The sequence below is a fragment of the Cheilinus undulatus genome, linkage group 12 (assembly GCF_018320785.1).
Source record: "Cheilinus undulatus linkage group 12, ASM1832078v1, whole genome shotgun sequence".
Lineage (NCBI taxonomy): Eukaryota > Metazoa > Chordata > Actinopteri > Labriformes > Labridae > Cheilinus > Cheilinus undulatus.
Window position 1 is genome coordinate 31,135,618 of NC_054876.1, and position 20,627 is coordinate 31,156,244.

Below are 20,627 nucleotides of genomic sequence, written 5' to 3' on the forward strand. Positions count from 1 at the left end.
CTTTCTTTGCAGACATCACTTTTTGCCCTCCACCAGAGGTTCTCCACTGCTGCATGATGTCATCTGCAAAGACCATCTACTGTATACTGTATAATTGTAAGAACCCACTTTGTGTGCTGCATTCTGTCTCCACCCATGTTAATATAAGATTAGATAAATAATAGACTGTCCAGAACCGAAGAAGTGCTTTGGAGAGAGCTGGAATGTCTTCAAGAACCTCAATCAAGTCCAGTGTCCAAAGATTTGAATGGTCAATTTGTACATGTTTTATATTGAGAGTGACCAGATGCTCTATGCATGCCCAAGTTTGACTTCCTGTCTGGATTCACCTGCTCTGTTTAGATTTATGTGTGCTTTATCAAAATAAGACTTGCCATGTTTTTCTAGAGAATAATAAAGAGTAGACGGGTTTCTGAAAAATGTGTGGTGTGGATGGTAAGTGATGTACACAGATTGCTTTTGTTCCGGGCTTAATCCAGCAATGCACAGGCTATTGTTTCATTTCAACTTCAGGTTAGTATCTGCCATTATTGAAACTTATATGCTGACCTTATGTGTTAGAGGATTCTTTCTCCAGATGTCCTAATATTTTGTTGGGATTTTACTCAAAGCCATCTATACTTCCTGTAGTAATCATTTTTGAATGGTTGCTAAGGTTGCTTGCAATGCAAACTAACATTCACAGTCAAAGTAACCGGAGTAACTGAATGTTAGTTTAATTAAAGTTCTTCCTTTTACATCTGGGCTTTAATTCTCTGAAAAAAGGGAAAGAAAAGAAGAAGTCAGACTGCAGTTTGTCAAAAGAGATCAGTAGGAATTTATTATTTGCTTTAAATACATGAACAGCTCTTGTTTTTTCCCCATTGCTCCACTGATCAGTCTCTGGCAGCGGTCTCAAACTGAACTCCAAATGGATTTCCTCCAACACTGAAATGTTTCTGAAACATTATAATTATGAATCAAGAAGAATAGGTTGTGCTGAAGTTAGGCTCGTGGCATGTGTAGCTTTTAGTGCCAGCTTTGCAAGAGGCGGTGTGTAGGGTAGGGTTGAAAAAAACAAAAACAAATACAGAGGTAGAGGTAATCTCTTGAAACCAAGAGGACATCCAATCAATACAATTACCTCATAGGATGAAAAGAAAACAGGCTAGAGGGAAAAATACACAAGGGAGAATGACAATCTTAAAGCCATTAGCCTCTTTGCTATGCTGGCAGAGTGCTAAAACTGGATCTGAAAGACGAGTGAAAAGAAAGAAGGTGCATATGATGAGTTAAACACATGGAACCCCAAAAACACCTCATCATGCCGGCAACAACAAGAATGATTGAATCATTGTAATAAAATGCACAGAACAGAACTTAACATGGAAAATAAATACTGCAGTGGTTGCTTGCTCCTTTTACATTCATCAGGGCTCATGCATTCAGGCCTTTGCTTCCCAATGATCTGGCTTATGTGCTACATTTTTCAAAGTTATGCCACTTTCCTGTTAAAATCTCAGCTTATTCATTGCATGCCTTTTTTGTTGTGCTGAAATGAAAAACTTCACAGTACTATGCGTTTAAGCTAATGACTGATTTTGGGAAGCACTTTCTTTAAAGACACAGAGGTGATCAGCAAATTAGGCAGTCCCTGAATAACAAAGGGGAATGTGCTGTTGTGCATGAGGGCACACCATGACAGAGTGCTGGACTGCTGGAGAAGCAGAGCGATCACAGGTTTTCATCCAGTTGCTTTTTTTTTTTTTTTTTTTTTTACATTTGGGATGATCTACAATTCGACAAAAAAAAGAAAAAAAAAATCTTAAGGTACAACACAGCTGGGAGTGAGCTGTGCTTGGTTTCCTGTCCAAATATGGCAGCAAGTCCTCTTTTCATATAAATAATGCTAAAACACAAATCATTCGCTCATTCACATCAGAACTGTCACAAGAGTTTCTAAAAAACCTATGAGACACACACATTACATAGCATAGCCTGCATACAAATATACATATATGCAAATACACAAAAACAAAAACCTCTCCATGAATAATGGCATTTCTGGGTCTGAAATCATAATTTCATATAAAAATATATAAAAATAAAAGTAAAAATCAAAGGAAGTGTCTTTTTAAATGGTGAGAAAACAATAATTTCCATTGCTCTTACACTATGTGATGGCAACTCAATGGGTCAATGTCTTTGCGAAAACAAACACCATCTTTCGGTCCATGGGATTCACACACAAACATCCAGATGCCATTTTAAAAGCAGCTTCTGGATAAGGTTAACACTGACGTGTAAAAATGTCCACAGACGCAAAGAGTAGAACAAGGTCCTTAGCTCTCTGGCCAGCCAGTGAGGTAACAAGAAAACTACACATCTATTTATCTACACACTAAGGGATCTCTGACTGCAGGGCATGGTTAAGTGCACATTCCCATGAAGAGGCGAGTTAAGCTCTTGGCCCTGATCAGTTCATGGAGACCTGCGTCACTGTTGACATGGTCTTGTCAACCCAGGCACGTTTCACTTTTGTGTAATCCTGTAACACTGCTGAGCAACGGAAATACTCAAATATTTTTCCAGTGGAAGGTCAAGTATGTCCTGGACAAAAATGTTTTTTATGAGAACGTCCATTCAACTGTCCTCCACTTGAGTTAATCTAATTCCAAACAACCAAAGCCTTCTTCTGGTTGTCGGTTTTATAGTTCATAAATACTTTTCAAACTTCATATTCTCATCTCATGATCAGGACTCTGGTCCAATGAGGGCTCCCTGGTGCTAATCATGGATGCCGATGGACCTTGGTTGACTCCAAAAGGAGAAACAGCTGGAGATCGAGCTGCTAGAGGGGACAGAGAGGGCGAGAAGCTAGGGGACATTGCTGCTGATGAAATAGATCCCTCGTGACTGATCGGGGACCTGCGCAGTGAGGCTAAGTGGGGGAATGTCCGTCCAATCACTGGGACCTTTGGTGGAACTGACATGGCTCCTGGATGGGCCACTGATGTGATGAGTGGTGGAGGGTCAATTCTAGGTTTGGGATCTATTTTGTGCTTGGTCTGGAAGGGTTGGCGAGGGTTCTGGGTCTGCTGGGCTGTTTCGTCCTTCAGCCTGGCAATCTCTGTGAACACGTTGGCCAAAGGCTGGAACTGAGGACACCAGTTGAGAAGGTAATCCCAGTTGTAGCTTCCACGTAGCTCCTCGTCACTGGCAACAATAGCTGTGAGGGAACCATCCACTGAAGGTTTACCATCCTCAGGGAAGGCATAATCTTTTGGAAGGGAGATGTTAAGGCCACGACCTACACCAAGGTACCCTCCGCCTTCATCCCTGTAGACTGGAAGTTGGCCGGAGAGCAAGGTCCCACTGAGACTACTTCCTAGTTTCTTCCCTTTAAACCAGCTGCTCCCCTCCAAAGCTGCAGGTTCACAGGAGATGTCAGAGAGTTGGTCAGCATCCTGCTGGATTCCAGAGTCTGGTCCTCTGGCTGAGATGTGCTCCTGCATAGATGAGGTGATGGAGGCAACTCGGGGGTATTCATTTATCATCCTGATCTCATCATCTTCTGCTGCCTCAGCTGACCCTCTTCCACTGGAGTGAGAGGGATCCAGAGAGCCCCCTCTAGTGTAAGGACCACCACCAGCCCCTTGATCCCCAGCATAGCCTGGCAAGGCCTGGTGGTAAATCCTGTCCCCTCCTTGTCCAGAGCTGCAATCGTCCAATTTCTGCAGGGCAGTTCCTGAGGCAACAGTTCTGTTTCCTGCATCCTGGCCTTTCTTCCTTCTGCGTGACTTGACAAAGAACACCACTACAGCCATGACTACCAACAAAATAATAAAACCAAGAGACACAGTGATGATGCTGATCAGCAAAATGTTGACATCAGGAGCTAAACCAAAGTTGGTGTTTGTGACATCAATAGAGACTTGGGCTGTAGTAGAGCGAGATGCATCTAGAGGACTATGGGCTTTGACATCCAGGGTCATTAGCCTGGTTTCCCGTTTGGTGCGGCCTGAGCCACTGCTACCACTGCTGCCTGAACTATCCAACTTGAGGAAAATCACCCCAGTGGTTTTGTTGACATCAAAGTACGGAGAACTTGTTGGAAGAGAGTAAAGAACAATACCATCCACTCCTTCATCCTCGTCATTTGCCTGGACTTGGCCAATGCTCTGGCCTTTCTTTGCCCCCTCTGGGACTTCAAAGGAGAAATCTGAGGCTACAAAGAGTGGGTCGTATTCATCCACGCCTGTGACAAACACTTGTACGGTGACAGTGGCTGAATGGTTGCCAGAATCTACTGCCACTGCTACAAAGTTAAAAGAGTTGATCTTTTCAAAGTCAAAGGGTATTTTGCTCCTGATTTCTCCAGAGTTCTGGTCAACAGCAAAGCTGTCTTTTCCTGCCCCTGCCCGCTCCACCATGTAGTACTTCAGCTGGCCAAAAACTCCAGTGTCATGGTCGATTGCATGTAGAACAGTCACAGCTGAGTTGGCGGGTTGGTTTTCTCTAATACTAGCTGTCAGGACCTCCACAGGGAAAAATGGGTGATTGTCATTTATGTCTTTCACCTCAACAATTACTGGAGCTAGTGCAAAGTGGCCTTGTCCATCTGTGGCCTGGATGATGACGATATGTGTTGACTGGTGCTCACGGTCAAGAGCTCGCTGAAGACGCAGAGCTCCAGTCCACTGGTCAATGGTAAATAAGTTCACCTCATCGCCAGAACTGATTGTATACTGGACCTCAGCATTGGGAGTCGAGTCTGGGTCTAGAAAAAGGACAACAGCAGAAAATAATGATATATGAGAGACAAATTGAGATAGTCATTGTGAAACAATCTAGAGTACATTGGCAACAGGTAGGCAAAAGAGAAATTTTAAGCCCACCTGTAGCAGTCAGTCGTATTATCTCAGTCCCTGCAGCAGCTCCCTCACTCATTGACACAGTATATTCTGCTCTGCTGAACACTGGAGGGTTGTCATTCACATCACCAATGGTAATCACTGCTGCAACACTGGAGCTTCTCTGGGGCACACCGCGATCCGACACCACCACAGTGAGGTTGTAGAGCGGCTTGGTTTCAAAGTCAAGCCACTCAGCCAACAGCAGCGTTCCCACTGTCTGAAAGCCCCGCCCCTCCAGGAAGCGCACACTGCTCTCAATCTGGAAGGCATTTCCCTCATTTCCACTGGCAATTGCAAAGTCAAAGCCACAGTTATCTCTGGAAAGGTCACTGTCAAAGGCATCAAAAGTGAGCACTGTTGACCCTGGAATAGTATCTTCTGACACCGTTGCCCTGCAAACAGAGGACCATGAGATATGTAAGGCCAAATATGAAGCTTACATCTCAACCATCTAGAACCAAATGAATGTGGGCTCACCTGTACTCTGAGTGGTGAAATACAGGAGCATTGTCATTAACATCAGAGATTTGAACCTGGATAGTGGTGAGGGAGGAGAGGGAAGGCAATCCTCCATCACAGGCTTCAATGATGATACTAACTGATGGACGCTCAGGGTCAAACTCCGCTCTGTGGTTGATGAACAGTGTTCCTGGATACAGAAAAGGAGAGAAACACTGAGATAAGAAGGATACTTTCATGCTGTTTAATTAAGCAGTCAACGTGGGATGCCTACCATTGTTGGGGTCTATGTAGAAACCTTCCTGGGTTGATGACATCACTCTGTAGGTGATCTTTCCGTTCTCTCCAGAGTCCCTGTCAGTTGCTGTTACAGTGACAACTGCACTTCCTGGCGGTGTGTGCTCAGCCAGAGTTACCTAGGGTGCAGAGATATTAATAAAAACATTTGATCAAAAGAGAAAAATGAAAAACAAGCTAACACTAGATTGCATAGATAATATAAAGAAATTCTCCAACCCATGCTGAGATGATCAACATACAGTTAGCCCACTAAGGGGAAATTGAAAATTTATATTTAAGCTCTTTTTTCCTAAACTTATGTCATGCTGATGTAATTTCCTGAGACAGAGAAGTAAAAAATATGAGATCATCTATGCAGCTATTCCCCAATCAGTTAAAAACAATTACATTTTACAACCCGAACCCGTTCAATGTACATTTTTTTTTTGTAGATAACACACATTTTATGTGTATGCTCAGGTTGCAAATAGCCTTTATTAGACACGCCAAGCGTCTTTCTACCAGGCAGCTGGTGCACACAGCAAGAGCCACCATCTGGTTGTTATATGCCTCTGTGAGGAATACATTTAGTGGACTACGAAAGTACAGGGATGGGAGAAGAAGTACTGGGATGGTTTCTGTGTAAAAGTGGTTCTTAGAAATGTCTAAAGAAGGGAGAGGGGTCTTGCTGCAGACTGTACATTTCTGATGGCTACTCTCACAGAGCATTCATTTGAGACAAGTGTATATCTCAGAAAAGGAGAAACGTAATTTGCATTTTACCCAGTTTTTAAAAATTCAACTAAATCCAAAAACAAAGTCTGGCAGTTACATTCATGAAAAAGCCACATTGCAAACATTACCGACTGAGCATCATTTCATAAATAAAACAGAGAAAAAAGTCAAAGGTCTAATCTGGGATTTAATTATGTGTAAACCTGTTTTAGAAGTAGTTACACGAACAATGGCTCATTAAAGCTTTGTTGGCTGTAGCTAAAGCTACACTAGCTGTGTAATTAAGGTAACTACATAAGCCAATGTAGCTTAGTAAGCTTTAGCCATGTGAGCTTCAGCACATGTAGCTAAAGATAACATAGCTCTGCAGATAACAAATCTAAAAAGCTGCTTTATGGGGCAAAACTTTAGCTACGTAGCTTTGTTAGCTACGAAGCTCTTTTATCTATAGCTAAGTTAGCTCTAGCAACATGAGCTTTGCAAACTAAGCCAAAGCTAACTTGGCTATGTAGAAATCATAGATATATAGATACCTAGCTTATGTAGCTGCTTTGTAAGCTTAGCTTTAGGTACATTAGCTACATAGCTAATAGAACTACAAAAGCTATGATGGCTGAGTAAAAATGTTTTCATGGAGGATAAGCATTTTTTGGGTAAGCAGACTGTTTAGCTTTATTCAATGTTTTTTTTAATTAGGTTTTGCAGGTCAGGATTTTAACTTTTGGTATCCTAACCCTTATTTAAGCCCTTATCCAAAAAAATGTTTAATCCAATTTCATTTTGAAAGCTTTAGCATGTATTTCCATTCTGAGATATAGGAAGTCTCAGATGAACTGTCTGTGAGCATGGCCATCAAAGATGAACAATCTGCAGCCAGACTGTTTTGAAAGAAGAGGATGTACATGAGTCCCAATGACTTCGCGCTAAGATCTTCATAGTCTTATCAGTTAATCCTTGAGAGTGGGGATTCCTCAAAATTTTGGAGAAAACACATCAAAGTATTCTAGGACATTGTGTTTACAAGAAAGGGGTAAATATGAGGTGTCATGGCCAAGAACCTTGAAATTAGACCTCTGAAATTCAAGCCATCCATCCTTGAGTTTGAGTGAACGTTTGTACGTAAACAAACTTTTAAGGTGAAAATGAAATCTTCACTTCGCACATATCTGTACATATTTTTTATAATGATCATCTAGGAAAAAGGTCTTGCCATCTTACCTGATAGAAATCTTGTGTAAAAGCAGGTGCATTGTCATTAATATCCTCCACCAGAATTGTAATGTTAGCCTCAGTTTGGTGCTGACTGTCTGTGGCTCTGACAGTCACGGTGTACCATGTCTTCTCCTCAAAGTCCAGAGGAGCTGTGAGTGAAACACCTCCGCTGTAGCGGTGAATTCCAAATTTTCCCAGCGCTGTTGGATCCAGCTGTAGGGAGTAGGAGAGGGCAGGACTGGAATCGACATCGTTGCCTGTCACAAGAGTGATCTCTGTGCCAATCAGCATATCTGGTGGATGGAGAAAGAGGTTTAAAAGTCCCTTCTGAGAAATACAAAAGGATTGGATGGTGGCAGTTTGAGATTTGCTGTTAATAGCAGGTATATATTCCTATGCATTAAAGGACTTACTCTCTGGGATGCGGACTTCCTTAGGCAGGGGAATTGTTGGACTGTTGTCATTCTGGTCAACGATGATCACTGTTAATGTGGCCGAACCAGCCAGACGTGGGCTTCCTCTGTCAGTTGCTGTAACAACGAGCCTGTGATTGGGCAGACAAAAAAGGTTGTTTCTATGAAACGGTAGCACTGATAAAGCTGCCATCGAGATTTTTTTAAACTATTTTTATATTTTATGAAGATGATTTCAACCTCCTCACCAGCTATTCAAACATGAACTTGCTGATGGATAGAACACATGATGTGCTACTTCTATTTTTTCTTCTATATTGCTATACTAGCTTGTAAAAATGCATTGTGGACTTTATCTGCACAACAGCATGCAAGAGCCAAAGGAAATAATTCATCTTTTCATATATATTCTCAGATTTTGCACATTAAAGGTTTTTGTTGAGGTTTAGTAAACCACAGGTCTGTTCTCACTTTGTCTGGGTAAATATCTCACGGTCCATGATGGCCGCTGTGGTGATGCTTCCTGTCACTGGATCAATCTTGAACAGGCCACTCATGCCCGATGACTGGATGGAGTACGTCACCTGACCATTTTGGCCCTGATCAACATCCTCAGCCAGGACCTGACGAAAGGAAGAAAAGGAAAGGAAAATGAAGGTTTTTGAACCCTATGCTTACCGTATATATGTATTTGTCTCATTTGAGAATACCTGTATGATTGGCATTTCATATCCCTGTGCTTCTTTCATGTAGGCCACGTAATTCTGCAGCTGGAAGCGAGGGAGGTTGTCATTGACGTCCTGCAAAATCAGGTTTATAGCCATGAATGATGTAGAGGACACACTTTCTGCCTTGACTACAAGACGGAGTCTGGGGGTGTCTTCAAAGTCCAGCCCCTTGGAGCTCTGCACCCTGATTTCACCTGAAACACAGATTTGAATGAAAAACAAGATATAAGGGGCTGATTATTAATATTGTAAAGAAAGTAGTTTTCATTTTCAAATACAAGTCTACTAGAAATTTTTTGGATAATATATCAAAAAATATTTTCACAGTGTGTCACCTGTTGTGGAGCTGATGGTAAAGGCCTGCTTTTTGTTCCCACTAAAAAGGCTGTAACTGATACCCTTCCGTGTCCCATCCGGGTGCTGAGCCTGAGCTTGAGCCACAGCTGTGCCTGTATTTTAAAGTACAACAGAGAAAGTATTACTTGCATGCTCCAGAAAAAAAGTTCAAAATGCATATAGGGCAAAATGGTGAGATGATAATTCCTCTCCCTCCTGTGTCACGGTCACACCTTTTGCAGCATTTTCCTGTAGGCTGACATCTCTGGCATTTCTAGAGAAGCGAATTCCACTGTACTCCACTTCCTTCACATAAATCACCACCACTCCCTGGGCAGATTGAGCTGGACTGCCCTGGTCCATGGCCTCTACTATCAGGGTCCTCTGAGCCTGGGTTAAATCTGCCAGTGGCTCCGTGGCCTGTATCTCCCCTGTCAGGGAGTTGATGCTGAAGCCCTTCACTGGCATGGCGAAACGGTAAAACACAGAACCGTTTGCCCCAAAGTCTTTGTCCTCAGCTTTCATGGTGGCTAGAACCCGCTGGGAACGTCTGCTGGACACTTCAATGACAAGTGGATCCTGGATGAAGAAGGGGGTGTTGTCGTTGACATCTAGGATGGTGACTGTCACCTACAATGAAAAGGTCACACGGTTGTCAGATGCCTAATTTGCTGCTAATGTTTGAAATTAGGGTAAGGGTTAGCATTACTTTTGAAGTTTATTTCAGACCCTACAAAACATAACAGATGATTAAAAATTGTAAATAAGTGACTTTTTAAATTTTAATCTTTAATATGTGCTTTACAAAATAAGAAGTCCTAACCTATATGATACATTTCTCTTTTTGAAAAACTGATAAAAATGATCATCTTAAACATTTAACCCTTTACTTACCTGAGCTGAGGAGTTCCTAGGTGCAGCAGGTGAAAGGTCTACAGCAAACACTTGAAAGCTGTATGAAGCCAGTTTTTCCCGGTCCAGAGGAGCGGATGTAGTGATAATTCCAGTGTTCTCATCCACACTGAATGCTCCATGCGCCTCTTTGCTAAGGAAATACAGAACCTTCCCATTCAGGTCTTCATCAGCATCTACAGCTGCCACCTGTAAATGCGAGGCATCAGTAGTTTCAAAAGTCATTTATGTGTTAAAAGGAACTCTGATTTTTCAGTTTTTGTCTTTATATTCACCTCCAGAACTTGTGAGCCCTCTGCAGCATCCTCGGACACTTCCACAGAGTAGCTCCCTTTGCTAAACACAGGGCTGTTGTCATTAACATCCAGCACTTTGACTTCTACAGTCACGGTAGTGCTTAGGGAAGGGCTTCCTCGGTCTGTCGCCACCACCTCCAAGGAGTATTCAGCCTTAGTCTCCCTGTCAAGTCCACGGGAGGTGGAGAGAGCTCCTGTGCTGCTGTCCAGTTGAAAATCTCCATCAGAGTCTCCGGCTGGATGGAAGAAAAGGAAAACAACATGGCATAAAAGGCAAACATCAGTGCCAACTACTTAGGTGAAAGTCTAAAAGTCCGCCATACAGGTAAATTAAATACTTGAAAATTAAAGAGAAAAAAAACAGGTCCAAAGCTGAGAGCCACTAAACGCATGTCTCATCTTCATATGGAGCAAGAGATTGATATCAAAAGCATACATTGCTCAAAATGCAGCATGGATCATTTCCTTACAAGGTATGACTAAATCCATACCTAACCAACTACATTTAATGCATGATGAATGAGTTTGTTGCAATAATCAGTGGCATATACACTATATTCCAACAGTATTAATCTGAAAACATTCAACTGGATCCATTTAAGGTTAAAAACATTAAAAATGACAGAGATTCCCTCTCTCCAAAAATATTTTCAGCATTTTCCAATCTGGCACACTCTGGAGCTGCAATTACATCAACTGCGGTGCATTTTATTCCTTTTCAGTCGTATAATGATGATACTCAGCTAGTTTGACAGTTTGTGATGAGCTTTTTTGTGGTATCTATGTATGTGTGCTATTGGCCAGTTAATTCAGTTTTATACCCTTTTAAAAACTGTGACCACCCAAGGGAGTGCAGATGAAAATCAACAGCAAGCTTCACTGAAATTGCTTACAAATTCACATACAGCGTCTATCAGATGATGGCAGGCATTTATTGCCAGTGGGTTATTAGACTGATCAGATTGCAAGAGTTATTTTAGGTACTATGCATGGTTCCTTAAAAAGATAATGAATAAAATATTCCTACTAATTCTAATAAAATACTTTCTCACCAGTGATCCTGTACTCCAGTTCTCCACCAGGACCTGAGTCCGGGTCTGTGGCCTTGAGAAAACACAGCTCCACAGGGGCCTGATTTTCCGGCACATCCAGTCCGTACCATGACTTTGCAAAAACTGGAGTGTTGTCATTCACATCCTGCACCTCCACACGAACCACAGCTTTGGCAAAGTTAGGAGGCAGCCCTCCATCCCTGGCATACACTAAGAAGAAATGGAAATTGTTGGTAAAAGGAAGTTCTAAAAGCCACTTTGTGGTATTTAACAGTGAATGGATGTATCAGTACCAGTAAGTGTGTAGTGGTTCTGTAGCTCTGCGTCCAGCTCTCTCGTGGTGGTGATGACTCCAGTCACGGGGTTGATGATGAAGCCTTCCTCAGTCACACCTCCATATGTCACTTGGCCGTTGGATCCTGCATTGAAAAAGACAATAAATCAGCCTGACAACTACAATACAAGCAATAAAAGAAACACTCAACATTAAGAGCCCTAAAGCAGAGGCATTTACAAACACAAAGCCGCTAGCAAGTCCTAATGAAAGGCACAGAATTACAAGGCTCTGGATAATTGCAACCACACATTTTCATTAACATGTGGTACAGATTAAAGCAGTTTGGTTACTCAGAACCATTTATGTGTCCATTGTTTAGTTCTCAAGCATTTCTACTTCACTCGTATGCCCCTTGTGAAAGCTGTACTTTTAATTCATTTTTCCTACAGTACATTCTGTAACCTTTCTTACATTTTACAAATTGTCATGATGATGTCCTGCCCCTAAATCAGTACTTCTCATCATTTAATAAAGCTTTTACTAGCCAAAAGAATAAATGTGTCCAGTCTTTTATGGGATCTACAGCAGCTACTTCAATATTTTGTGAAATCTTGTAAAAAAAAATGTGTGCAATACATATTTTCTAAGAGAAAAAAGGCCCATTTACAACCATAAGAAGGTGATTTTCAATGTTAACTGTTTGCTTATTGAAAGTTGTTTAGTCAGGAACACTTGATCTGCAGTTATAAATATTTTTCTTTATAAGCATTAATAATCTTGCACCTATTAGTGTTATTTATATTTGGCAGTGTGACTGTTCTGATATCCCCCTGCCCTTCCACGAGCCTATGTGGACAGCATCAAATAGGAACAGCACACATTCCTGCCTTTCCTGTGCCTGAGGCTGGGAGAGAAGCAGCAATAAACCCAGAGCAGAGCAGGCATCAATGACAACAGAATGACTTTGATTAAGTCATGTGAAGAACAAATGAGGAGCTGGGGTGGAGGAGGGTTGCAAAAAGCATCTTGCAGAGGGAGCAGCAAAAAGTGGAAGGCTAGAGCAGCTTAAATATGGATGCACGAGTGTGATTAGCCAATAGCATGCTTAAAACCGAATCATCTGGAATGAGATTAGCTAATCTCATTCACATGACAGTTTATGACTCTGTGGCCAGCCTGGACCAATGCTATACACTCAGTTTGTTCTATCAATATTGCATTTAAAGTTCACACTTAGACCAACCTTGGTCCCTGTCAGTAGCGGTCACTTTCAGCACCGTGGTTCCTGGTCCTTGGTTTTCCATCACCTGACTCTCGAACTCTGCTCGTTGGAACACTGGAGCTTCATCGTTCACATCAATCACCTGCACACACAGCACCTGGGAAGTGGACAGCTGAGGTATCCCATGATCCTCTGCTACAATGGTCAGGTTAAAGACCTCCTGCTCCTCTCTGTCCAAGGCCTTCAGAATGGAGAGAGAGCCTACAAGAGAAAGAAAAAGTGAACTTAACAAAAAACTCAATTTCTTTAGTTGATCGTTACGCTCATTAAACATGCATGTTGTTGTGCTTGGGTCTGAGAGTGCATTTAGATTAATTTTGTGTACCTGAGAGGCAGAATTTGTGTGCCTAAAGGACCAGTTAAAACAAAACCCTTACAGCTTTGCTTTACAAGACTTTCCACAGTAAATGAGAGACCACAGTTACTTCATCCCTGTTATTCTCTTCTGGCAGTTTGGACACTGACTAAAGGTTTTCTTAAAGGCTGTGACAGCTGCCATGGACACCCCCTCCCCCAAACCCAACCCAACCCAACATTTTTGCTTAATGTAACAATTTTACATAACGGGGAAGGAAAGCTGTTAAAAGTGACCTGACAGGGCACATACTGCCTAGTGGTTAGATCTTGCTTCATGGACATGGAAAGTTTGGGTTTGGGTCCAACCTGTGGCTCCTTTCCCGTATTGACCATTCACCCATTCTCATCCCTGTTTCTGATTCTATCCCCTGTCCTATCTCTAAGAGCCCCAAAATAAATCTTTAAAATAAAAGCATGACCTTTCTGGTTCAGAACTACTTGCAAGGTTTTCTGGGATTGCTTTTAGTGGTGACAGCTTTCCGTAAAACCAGTAAAATTGTTGCCTGGACAATCTTTATTTCTATTTCTCACTGTTAGGCAAGATTCATTTCTGTAAAGAAAACCTAGCTCAGTTCTTACTTTCCCAAATAAATTTGAAATATAAGACCTAAAAGACAGATGCTGATCTCACCATATACCCAGGTATTTGAACTTTTGGACACGTTCAATGCTAACATCATCTAATGTGTTCAGTATCAGTTTGAAGTGAACAAGAGCTTGCTCGAAAAAGATAAAATCAGGTTTTTAGCTGCGAGAGGCTAGACTGTTCATCCTGTTCATCATCTGTATGAAGTTGGATTTTGCAGTTTCCTGTTGCCCCTGCATTGTAATCTGTATGTAGAGTTAAAAAGAAGTGGCCCAAGGATGGAACCCTAGGGTACTCCTTTGCTGACCTCTATAAAGGGGGACTTAACATTATCCCTTACTGTAACAAATGTTTCACTCATAGTAACAAGGGCATGTTTCAGTGTGCTGTCCATCACTTTGTATGACACCTCTCCCCTTGCAGCAGTTTTAGGCATCATAAATAATAATATAGATAATAAAGCCTCATTACACATATCAGTATCCAGCTTAAACAAGAAAGAGTTAATCATACCTCTTCTTGTGAGACTTCAGCCTAAGTAAGCTTTTACATCTACACCCCACACTCGTGACAACCCAACTACAAGAAAGAAGCCAAAATAAAAGTGCCAAAATAAAAAGGCCAGAAGAAAATACGAGTTTGTTTGTGATGTATAAATCAAACCATGCACACAGTGTGCTGACTTTAGTGCGAGGCGAAAGCTCTGATGTTCCTGTGAGGTTTTGGTAGCTTACATGTTTCAGCCAAACACAAACAGATGCAAAACATTTAATATTTCATCTTGTTTCTCTGCAGCAAGTTTAGAGTTTTGGTTACAGCATCGGTTTTATTGGCACAAATTATATATAATTTAATTTATTTTCTATACAAGATCTTAGGATTTCCAGTGACACAATAAACAATACATCATTCTTAATTTCAGGTGGATAAAAACACCATTTTGCACAGCAAATCATGCTTTATCATGTAGTTCAGTGCTGCAGTCATAATGGGGATATTAAAACATATGTTTAGGATCAAGACTATGCCTTCTTCATAAGTAAGCATATGTATTTGAGAATGTCAAACTTTCTCCTGTTTGTTTCAGCTCTCAACACCTTCCCCTTCAGGCCCAATTTCTGTCTTCCTTGCCTGTGAAGATGTGCCATCCTGAGCAAGAAAGCCTGGCTGCAGGCCATTCATCTGAGACGCCACATATCTCAGAACGGACATACACGATAAAACTTTCTAAATGAAACCAGATTTAACTTCCATTTAGGATTGGAGTTAAAGTAATGGTCAGGATACCAAAACTTAGAAGTTAAAAGACCCTGACCTGCAAAACATTATAAAACATTACAAAATATTTTTTAAAGTTGAGTAAACAGTCCACTTACAGGAAAAAGCTTGTCCTCCATGAAAACATTCTTACGCAACAAACATAGCTTACATAGCTCTGTTAGCTGCATAAGCTAAGTAGCTAACAGAGCTAAGGAGCTATGTAGCTAATGGTGCTATGGAGCTAACAGAGCCACAAAGCTAAAGGACCTATAGCTAAGCTCAAAAAGCAGTTATTTAAGCTATGTAATCATCTGTGTTGCAATGTTATTTGCTACATTTGCTTAACTCATGTTGCTAAAGCTAACTTAGCTACACTGGATTATGTAGTAACATTAACTACAGAGGTAGCATAGCTATTTTAGCTTTATAAAGCTAAAGCGAGCCACAGTTCATGTAACCACTTCTAAAACAGGTCTACAAATACTTTAAACCTTTGTTAGACCTTTGGCCTTTTTCCTCAATTTTATTTATGAATGTTGCTTGGTCTGAGATGTTTGCAAAGTGTTTGTTTCATGAACATAACTAAAAGACTTTGTGAAAATAACTGAATTTAAAAACAATATCTAAAACTAGCAATATACTGTACTGGCAAATTACGGCACTTGCTCTCTGAGGTATACGGTGCCTCAGATGCCTGTGAGAGTGTCCATCAGAGATGTACAGTCTGCAGCCAGACCCCTCTCAACCTGAGTCTCAACTTCCAGGTTTCTGACAACTTCATCTAATCAAATCCACTCATTCCTCTGTACTTTGTTTGACACAAATTTGTCCCTTCCTACTTCAAACCCCCACTCAATCCAGTTCATCTCAACTCCAGATGTTGCCTCCTACCACCACCTCTTTTCACCCCACTTTCCCAAACCTTTAGTTTGTTTCAAACAACTACTTTTCATAAGATAAAATGGCATGGTTTTGTAAAGGAAAACCTGTGTAAAAGGTTGGATATTTTTCTCTTTTAACTGTAAGTTTAGTTTCAATGTTAATGAAATCCCCAAACAGCATGCCCTCTCATTCTGACGCTCCTTGTGGAGAAATGGTGGAAGCATTAGCTTTCAAGTGGTTAATAAAAGTAGCAGTAAAGCAGCTGTAATGTGAAATCGCAGAAAGTTCATGTTGGCAGAGCAGACGTATAATTTATAAGCACTAATCAGGCTAATGAAACCTCCCACCGTTAGCCAGGGAGTTTGGTAAATGTCTTCACAATACAATGCTAATCTACTGTTACAGCTATTATTAACAGTGACTGTGACACCACACTGACTGAGAAACAAACCAGAGGAGAAATCAAGCCCTGCTACTACAGCTGACACTTGACAGTAATGAAGTTAAGACTTTCTTCCATCTGGAAGCTGCATTAAATCTCCTGTCTCCTGATTTCTAATCCCTTCCCAGCCAGATCTGAGCATGCCCTATCACAAAGTCTGTCAATGAATAGATTATACATTCACATATATATCTATACATAAAATATCAAAGGCCAAGTCTCGAATCAGTTCCCATGAACAAACCAGTCAAGAATAAGAACGCTGAGGTTCCATTGAAGAGAAATATTGCTCTATAAGGCATTGAAAGATGATCTACTAAAGAGGGTTACGAGTGTTTTAGCAGCACTTCAGAGAATAATTCTGATCTTCTGGAAAGTTCTCTTCATTCAGAGGGCTTTAATGGGTGGGAAACTGATTATATATCAGTCATGAAACCCTAAAGAAAAAGGCCACATTGAAGTCCCGCTGTGTTAAATAATTTAAAGCAGGACTATTAATGCACCAAAAAATGCTGAAATACTGAAAATCAGCTCACCAGTGTTGGGGTTCAGACTAAAGCGACCGGCGCTGTTGCCTGCCTGGATTCTGTACGACACTCTCCCATTTTCTCCTTCATCTTCATCTCGAGCCATCACATACAAAATCACAAATCTGTGAATGGAAATATGTAAGTTAACAGCAAAGATGGCGACCACTTCAACTAGTTTAGAGACATGAAAAGATAAGAAGAGACATGGTATCAAAAGGAACAGTTAGATCACCCACTCACCCTACAGGCTGATCCTCCATGACACTGACAGCAGGCGGAGAGTTGAACACCGGCGCATTGTCATTTTCATCTGTCACAAACACCCGGGCTGTGACCGACCCCCAGTGTCTCTGAGAGGGATCCGCCGCCTGGTCTGTGGCCCGTACCACGAGGAAGAGGGATGGTGTAGACTCACGATCCAGCTTCTGCCCCAGAGTGAGGACTCCACTGGCTGGGTCAAGGGTCAAGAGGTCAGGTGTGTCAGGCCAGTAATGCTCGATGGAGTAAAGGACTTCACTATTGGGTCCACTGCCGTCCTGTGAAAAAGGAAAACACATTAAATATGAATGTGGGTGAAAATTTCGATACAGACAGGAAAAACACTTAAAAGTGTTTTAGTTTTCTTGCAGTTGAGTCTTACTTTTTATTCAGTAGTTCGTCATTATCATGTTACTTAACTGGTGATTTAATCAGATCTTCCTTTTTAAAGAATTTAAAGGTATTGATAGGTAGATTTGCTTGCTAGTTGACTGATGGACACTCAACAGTCACGGAGTGTCAGAAAGAAGAACTTTTATTTCACAAGCACCTTAGCCCTGCTTAATGTAAAATATCCTCCACTGTCTCTCATGGCTTTGTAGTTCACAAATACTGTAACAAAGCTCACTGTGGTAAAATGCCTTACCTCATGTGAACATTTGCTCTAATTAATCTATTTAATGTAACTCAAATACTGTAAGAAGGCTCACTGTGGTAAAATGCCTTACCTCATGTGAACATTTGCTCTAATTAATCTATTTAATGTAACTCAAATACTGTAAGAAGGCTCACTGTTGTAAAATTCCTCACCTTAGTAACAAATTTGCCCTTATCAATCTACCTACTATCACTCATGTACTGTAGGAGAGCTCACTGTGGTAAAATGCCTCACCTCATATGCACATTTGCTCTAATTAATCTATTTAATTTAACTCAACTACTGTAAGAAGGCTCACTGTGGTGAAATGCCTCACCTCATGTACACTTCTGCACTGATTACTTTTTTGGTGTCATATATCTTTATATTATCAATGTAGTTTCTTACGCTTATTTATGAATATAATTTACTAATTTACAAATATTTCAAGTCATTTAAGATTTCATTTGATTGCTGTAAGTTATTATTTTACTTTCTTACCATATGTATGCTTTTTATCATATATGTATTTCTCGAATTAATGTATGAATTTTATTGCTTAATGCACTTATTTTACTCATTTACTTGAATATTTTGATTTATGTGCAGAATTTTTTGCTCAATTCACTTGTTTTACTTATTTGACTGATTATGTATTGATTTAATTGATTAATGTATGGATTTTTTTCTGTCTATGTAACTGACTGATTTACATATTTATTTTATTTTCCTATATATGCATTCTATTGATTTGTTTATTTTTTTCTGGAGTTGTCTCCAGGTAGATATTTGTGTCATATTTTTTTAAATGTAGACATATGGCAAGGTAAAGTAAGTGACAATCTCATCCTTCTCCTTTCAAAACTGTTAAATATGTTTACCCACTGTTAAGGCTTACTTCCACACTGTCTATTTCTTTCATTATTATTATTTTTTGTATACTTTTAATTTAATTAGCATGTATGATATTCAGATGGCAATCAATCGTTCATTAGTTACAGCCTTTTTCCATTGTAAGAACTTACTTTGAACAAAAAAGTAAGTTGATAGGCTTCCTAATAGTTTAATCAGACACTCACCTGATCCAGAGCCTGGAAAGTGTATATGGAAGCCCCTGGCTCTATGTTCTCAGGTATCACTATGGTAACAGGGTCTTCAGTAAACTGAGGGGCATGATCATTGCTGTCCTGCACGTTGATATCCAGCTGCACCAGGTGGCTGCTGGGAAATGCTTGGGAAAAGTCAGACACCTCAATCTGCAGCGTGTACCTTGACCCCTTCTCATAGTCCAGCTCTCGTACGAGGATCACGTCACCCTTTAAACGGTCAACCATGAAAGTCCCATCCCGGTCTGTTCCGCCTACTACCAGGTAGGTCACCTGACCGTCCAATAGAGCAGATTCATGCTGGTCATGTGGTTGGACAGAGCCGATGATCGAGCCTGGTGCTGCTCCTTCCACTGTGTTCAAGGTCATGCGGAGCGTGTTGGGCTTGGGGCTTGACCTGGTGGAGCTGAGAATCTAGAGGAAAAAAACACAGAAAGAGGGTTAAAAGATCATTTTTATCTCAGCTTACGTTGCACTGAATCCTTTAAACTTTCACAGGCCAATCCCTGGAAACAGACCTGACCAAGCATAAAGATAATGCTCAGAGGTATACTGTCCAGTGAGTTTTACAGGATCTGATTTCTTTTGCAGAAAATAAGCTTCAAGGTTCCCACCCAAGCCCATCCCTAAACATAGCCTTGGGCTGCAGTCTGTTTCTCCTTTATTGTTGCTACTAAAATAAGCCTCACAGGCATCCTCACATATATGAAGACATTACAGTATGTGCACTCCTTCCAGCAAATATCTTAACACTGCAGCATTCTGGCCTTGAGATGAGAGCCAGCATTGTTGACCTGTGACCAGATAATGAGGGGTGTAATGGGAGGGGGATGTAAATATTCCAGCAGAGTAAATAAGAGCAACATCCATATGCTCCAGTCTAGTGCCAGCAGGCTTTCACCGCTCTCTGCAACAGCCTCAAGCCATTTTATGGTTACGGGACGGATCAAAGCTTTGAGAAGACAGCAAACAAAAGCAGATTTTAACAAGCTCTTGTTTCATCATCAAAAATCCATTCATGCACCATCCATCGCTTTCTTTACCAAGATCTCAGATGATAAAATGTGTCTTTCTGGCAGAAACAGAAGAGCAAGGACAAACCTGTAAGATGAGGGAAGGAGGAATGTGGATAACTTAGCCTTATGTGCTGACCCAATGTGCAGACATTTGGGGTTATAATTTATAGCAAACCAAATGTCCTGCAGTAAAGGGGTTCTATTTTTAGGAAAAGCTAAAACACAGCACTACAGACAAACTAGAATACTTAGAGAGGCTGCATTACACTTTCTTTTTTGTCTGACATGTTAATGCACAGGATCATAATACACAGCTTTTTTGACATTTATGTAACATTGTCAAAATCAGATAAATCCATTCACCTTCAGACCTGGAACTCATACACACTTTCATTTTCTCCAAAACTAGATTATTGCAGCTTTCTTTACACATACCTTAATCAGCGATCTCTAAACTCTTTATCATCAAAATTCAGCAGTCAGACTATTAGCTAGAACCAGCTCACTGGTTGCATATCACACCCATTTTTGCATCTCTTTATAGGCTTCCAGTGAAATTCAGAATCAACTACAAAACTGTGTTTCTCGCTCATAAAGTACAGTAAAGTAAAAAAATGGCTGCATGACCTCACCACGAGTTACATCTCTGACCTGTATCAACCCTCGCCTGCTCATAT

At 40.9% G+C, this 20,627-nt stretch overlaps 1 protein-coding gene across 1 annotated transcript in view; it reads right to left on the reverse strand.

Moving 5' to 3' along the window:
• Nucleotides 1–811: 811 nt before the first annotated feature.
• LOC121518614 (protocadherin-16-like) overlaps nucleotides 812–20,627 on the reverse strand; it is a 134,937-nt gene continuing 115,121 nt past the window's right edge. The window contains exons 12-29 of the mRNA XM_041801048.1: nucleotides 18,908–19,348; nucleotides 17,174–17,469; nucleotides 16,940–17,055; nucleotides 12,838–13,077; nucleotides 11,611–11,736; nucleotides 11,318–11,527; nucleotides 10,245–10,501; nucleotides 9,952–10,158; nucleotides 9,291–9,687; nucleotides 9,057–9,170; nucleotides 8,704–8,915; nucleotides 8,465–8,616; nucleotides 7,994–8,124; nucleotides 7,587–7,873; nucleotides 5,629–5,770; nucleotides 5,373–5,544; nucleotides 4,878–5,287; nucleotides 812–4,759 (exon numbers count right to left, since the gene is read on the reverse strand). Coding sequence (XP_041656982.1) covers nucleotides 2,715–4,759; nucleotides 4,878–5,287; nucleotides 5,373–5,544; nucleotides 5,629–5,770; nucleotides 7,587–7,873; nucleotides 7,994–8,124; nucleotides 8,465–8,616; nucleotides 8,704–8,915; nucleotides 9,057–9,170; nucleotides 9,291–9,687; nucleotides 9,952–10,158; nucleotides 10,245–10,501; nucleotides 11,318–11,527; nucleotides 11,611–11,736; nucleotides 12,838–13,077; nucleotides 16,940–17,055; nucleotides 17,174–17,469; nucleotides 18,908–19,348 — 5,955 coding nt within the window. The 3' untranslated portion in view covers nucleotides 812–2,714. The remainder of the gene's footprint in view (nucleotides 4,760–4,877; nucleotides 5,288–5,372; nucleotides 5,545–5,628; nucleotides 5,771–7,586; nucleotides 7,874–7,993; nucleotides 8,125–8,464; nucleotides 8,617–8,703; nucleotides 8,916–9,056; nucleotides 9,171–9,290; nucleotides 9,688–9,951; nucleotides 10,159–10,244; nucleotides 10,502–11,317; nucleotides 11,528–11,610; nucleotides 11,737–12,837; nucleotides 13,078–16,939; nucleotides 17,056–17,173; nucleotides 17,470–18,907; nucleotides 19,349–20,627) is intronic.